Source organism: Leopardus geoffroyi, chromosome D1 (genome assembly GCF_018350155.1).
Source record: "Leopardus geoffroyi isolate Oge1 chromosome D1, O.geoffroyi_Oge1_pat1.0, whole genome shotgun sequence".
NCBI lineage: Eukaryota > Metazoa > Chordata > Mammalia > Carnivora > Felidae > Leopardus > Leopardus geoffroyi.
The window spans coordinates 100833087-100838316 of NC_059329.1; the positions used below are offsets into that span (position 1 = coordinate 100833087).

Genomic DNA, 5230 nt, shown 5'->3' on the forward strand with positions numbered 1-5230 from the left:
CTGGAGGGAGATGTTGATAATGGCAGGGGTGATATTTGTGTGGGGGGCTAGGGACCACATGGAGAATCTCTGTACCTGTGTGTTGGTGTTGCTGTGAATCTAACACTGCTCTACAAAACTAAAGTCTTAACACCAAGAACAAAGTCAAAAGCAACAACAACAAAATGATCCTATTAAAGCTGAGAGGAGTTGTGTGATTTTGCTGCCTCCTCCCCGCCCCCCACAGAGACAGCTGAGAGGGAGCCCATCTGCTCCTTCTCTGAGAGGGGAAGGGACAGGTCTGGAGTCACCATTGAATCATACTTGGGATGCCTGCTGGGCCAATCTTCTTTGTGTTGGGGCCACAGTGGATTCACCTGTATGTTCTCCATTGGGTTTCTAAGTGCAGGGGATACAAAAATGGATTTCTTCGGTCTTGGTTTCTTCTTGGTTTCTTCAGATGGTTTCTTCAGCAACCCTGACATCTTGAAGGGAGAAGGCACCTCATTCCAGATAAGCCCAAATCCAACTAGACTAAACTTAGAAAAACCAGATGATTAAATTTTGATAAACAGCTGAATGATTCTGTTCTTAGGTGCTGAATAAATCTTAATAAAATCAGCTCTCATATCTTGTATATCCTCAAATCTCATACTTGACTGCAAAACCATGTTCAAATTTCATAATGTGGTTTCCATGGCCTTTGGCAGAGAGGAAACCTTACTTTTCCAAGTTTTTCTGCTGTGACACTAGAATCAGTCTAAACCATCGGTTTCATATCGATCTTCTCTATTTGTCCTATGATCTCTATTAAAACTTTGGTTGGTTTCTTTCATGTCAAATGCTCTCACCCCTCTGATTTTCATATCTTTGGATCACAAACTCTTTACAACCAAGGGTATATTTTATTTCTACTCTCATGTCATCATGGGTCACATATAGGGAAACTGTTTGCACTTTGTATTTGGTTTTTAGTATTTATTTATTTATTTATTTTAACATTTATTCATTTTTGAAAGACAGAGAGAGACAGAGTGCTAATGGGAGGGGCAGAGAGAGAGGGAGACACAGAATTTGAAGCAGGCTCTAGGCTCTAAGCTGTCAGCACAGAGCCCAATGCGGGGCTTGAACTCACCAACCGTGAGATCATGACCTGAGCCAGAGTCGGGTGCTCAACCAACTGAGCCACCCAGGCGCCCCTGTTTTTTAGTATTTATGAACGATGTTTGGAGTTGCCATTCCCAGCTTCTGATCACCGCGAGCAAATTAGCAGGAACCACAGTGCCGAGATGATTTCAGCCACTGGGGGAAGGAAACTAGTGTGAAAAACAGTGGTACAGATGTAGTGTTGCATCTACATGTGTCTTAAAACTCAAAAGTCATTAAGAACAAGTATTCTGCCCGTTCTTTACAATAAAAGAATCCAGGGGCGCCTGGGTGGTGCAGTCGGTTAAGCGTCTGACTTCAGCCAGGTCACGATCTCGCCGTCCGTGAGTTCGAGCCCCGCGTCGGGCTCTGGGCTGATGGCTCAGAGCCTGGAGCCTGTTTCCGATTCTGTGTCTCCCTCTCTCTCTGCCCCTCCCCCGTTCATGCTCTGTCTCTCTCTGTCCCAAAAATAAATAAACGTTGAAAAAAAAAAAAAGAATCCAGATAATTGGGATTCAATATTTCAAATGAAAGATAACTATGGAATTATGAGAGAAGTGCATAGATAGTGTAATTTTAAAATGTTGGAAAAAAAAGCTAAATGAGAATGGGGAAATTGGTAGCTTGTAATAAGAAAAATAAAAAAAAAAGTCACAGAAAAGGGAAAAAATAAAATCAGAATAGGGAAAGTAGCAGAGGCTGGGACTTACACAATTCTCACTTATTACATGCTGGGTCTTTTTCTCAGTTCATCTGCAGAGTAACCCTGGTTATGTTTAAAAGTGGCTTTCCCAAGGTAGTAAATAGCGGAGCTGGGATTTGAACCCAAGACATCTGACTGCAGCAACCGTGTCATTGAATAAAAAAACGCAGTTATTTTTCTAGATGAATAGCCATCCCAGATAAAATATCATGATTGCAAAATACGAACTGAACAAAGATAAAGCATTCTCAAAAGAACACTATTTTCATGAAAATTGTGGCAACAATGTAAAATGTGGTTGGGGTCAAAAATGTATATGCATATTTTAATACAATTTTTTCTGTTAACAAAATGAGAGAATCAGATCCTGTCAAAACAAAACCTTTTTGTTTGTCGTCATGTTCATCAGCTTTCCTGCAAAATCATCAACCTTGAAATATTGACCATATTTTTACACAGTAAAAAGATGTAGAAATACACACATATGTAAATATACTGATAGGATCTTTCTTAAATGGCATAGAAGAAACCAAAAGTAGTTATTTCTGGAGAGTAGGATTATAGATTCAATAAACTGGAGACAAATTTTAATTTTCTTCTCTCATTTTCCTGTGTAATTTGGATAATTAATGTTAATCATGAATTATTCTATAATAAAATATAGCTAACAAATAGACACAAAATATTGAGAAACATTTTTAATGATTATAAATAGCAATGATAATCTCTAGCTTTGGGATGGCAATATCATACTTGGGATATTACTCTGAGTTGTTATCTATGTGAGTGAAAATTGGAAGCAATATAAATTTCTCAAAGGACAAATGGTCAAAAAGATGCCACTTATAAAAATTTATACAGTGTCACATAATTAAATTAATAATGAAACTAATGAAAAGTATAATAACATGGGAAGAAGTGTTATAATAATTCCAAGTCATAATCAGGACACAAAATGTTATTATATGATGATTTCAATGACAAACTATACGTGCTAGGAACAAGAACTTGAAATAGAACAATCATAACATAGTATGTTGGAATTATGGAATAATATTCAGATGATATTTTTAGAAGTATCCTAACGAATTCAGAGTAAAAAGGAACAACTCGGAGTAAAAACACAATTTAGATTATAGGCATCATTAGGAATTTTATAGCATGTTGAATTCATAGGCCGAGATGCTCAATATTATAATGAGTTAAGTTCAACAGTACAGCCAAGAAGGTAAATGATTTTCCTCAATTATGCCAACCTCAAAGTTGTCCTGACATTTGTCATATAATGCATCAGGGAAGTTGACATTGAACACAAGAGGTGTAAGTAAAAGACTGTGAAAATAGATTTTTGTAAATCATATTTCATCCAAGATATTGACGGGGTCAGAGATGAAGGGGTCAGAGACCCAAAAATGAGTGAACTGAACTGAGAATATTTTCATCAAGAGGGACTCCTCAACAGTATGAGGGCTTAATTATAGTGGAATAGTGTTTTTCAGAATTCAAAGCATGTAGATAAAATGCGTAACACATGAAATATATGTGTCTATATGTGTGCATAAAAATATGTTTAATTCTTATGGAAACTCAGGATCAGGTAAGGCAAATATTTGCACTGTATTTTTCATATGAAGGCTAAATGTCCAGCGAGATAAGTCACTTGCCCAAGGAAAGTTCAAGTGCTGCGGTTTTCTATCTTGGTAGGAATTGAATTTTTAAAGGACATTTAATTTTACCTCCCCAAATGCAAAGGCTTTGATCCAAGGAAGTTAGCTTCTGAATCGACAGATAGATCTGGGAGAGGCTTGGGCATCTGCACATTTACCAAGAGTCATAGAGGATTGAAGGCAGTCAGAGGTAACATAACATGGAGCAAAAGCAAGGCATTCAGAGTTCAGCCCACCGATCTTCCCAAGCTGTCACTTCTTTTCTTCTCTTTGCAGATTCAGCCCTTGTCCTCAACTGCACCTTACTTTCAGCCAGTAGAATTGCGATGAATAGCAGTGTGACTGAATTCATTCTCTTTGGGTTGACACAGGATGCAGGAAAGCAGAAGGCGATATTTGGGGTCTTCTTGATTCTTTACCTTGCGACACTGTTGGGGAACTTTCTCATTTTGGTGACTATTAAAACAAGCAGGACCCTTGGGAGTCCCATGTACTTCTTCCTATTCTATCTGTCGTTTTCTGATGCTTGCCTCTCTACAACCATAGCTCCCAGATTGATTGTGGGTGCCATTACTCAGAAGAATACCATTTCGTACAATGAGTGCATGACTCAGGTCTTTGCAGCCCATTTCTTTGGGTGCTTGGAAATCTTCGTGCTCATCCTCATGGCTTTTGATCGCTACATAGCTATTTGTAAGCCCTTGCGATACACAACCATCATGAGCCAGCATGTCTGCAGTGTGCTGATGATTTTGAGCTGGGTGGGATCCTGTATCCACTCTTCAGCACAAATTTTCCTGGCTTTGAGATTGCCTTTCTGTGGCCCCAACGTGATTGACCACTATTTCTGTGACTTTCAGCCCTTGTTGAAACTTGCCTGTATGGACACTTACGTGATAAATTTGCTACTTGTTTCTAACAGTGGGGCCATATGCACGGTGAGTTTCATAATCCTGCTTATCTCCTATGTTGTCATCTTGTACTCTCTGCGAAACCACAGTGCTGAAGGAAGGCGAAAAGCCCTTTCCACCTGCACCTCCCACTTTATTGTGGTTGTCCTATTTTTTGGTCCATGCATATTCATATACACACGCCCACCCACCACATTTCCAATAGACAAGATGGTGGCTGTGTTTTATACAATTGGGACGCCCTTGCTCAACCCTCTGATCTATACCTTGAGGAATGTTGAAGTGAAAAATGCCATGAAAAAGTTATGGTGTAGCAAAGTATGACTTCTGTTGATACTGGATATTCAGGGATTCTAATGTATATTTCCTTAAGAGCTTGATTTTCCTTCATGGACAGGAAAAGTAAAATTTTCTCATTGGGGGAAAAACAATTGAGAAATTTTAATTGTACTCATATTGCATATATTTATTTGTATTAATAGTGATAAATACAAATAAGTACATATCCCTTTTTCTGAAAAGAGTGCATTAGAATAGGATTACTTGAAGTTCGTAACCATTTTGAACAACTTAAGCTGGTCCTTAGTTGACATCTGGCCATGTTTTCATGATAATCTCACTTCCTGTACAAATTTGTATTTGTATTTAGAAAGAAATGTACTGACTAGTGGCAGCATGATTGTGTAGTGTGTGTATGTGTGTGCACACACCAATTCTTTTTCTCGATTTTATTCTGGTCCTCAAGAACTTGGACATGGAGCTAATCCATATGGAACTGGAACCTAGAAATGGAGGTAGCGGTCTTGACAACCTGGGACTTGCAG

The 5230-nt window shown here is 38.6% G+C and overlaps 1 protein-coding gene across 1 annotated transcript; it reads left to right on the forward strand.

Moving 5' to 3' along the window:
- Window positions 1-3818: 3818 nt before the first annotated feature.
- LOC123602635 (olfactory receptor 4C11-like) lies at window positions 3819-4730 on the forward strand. Its single transcript, XM_045487095.1, has one exon. It carries the CDS (start codon window positions 3822-3824, stop codon window positions 4728-4730), a length of 909 nt encoding a protein of 302 aa, XP_045343051.1. The 5' UTR covers window positions 3819-3821.
- Window positions 4731-5230: the final 500 nt, after the last annotated feature.

Excerpts from the sequence above, each read along its gene's own strand:
- LOC123602635 (XM_045487095.1), top strand. The coding sequence starts at position 3,822 with ATGAATAGCAGTGTGACTGAATTCATTCTCTTTGGGTTGACACAGGAT.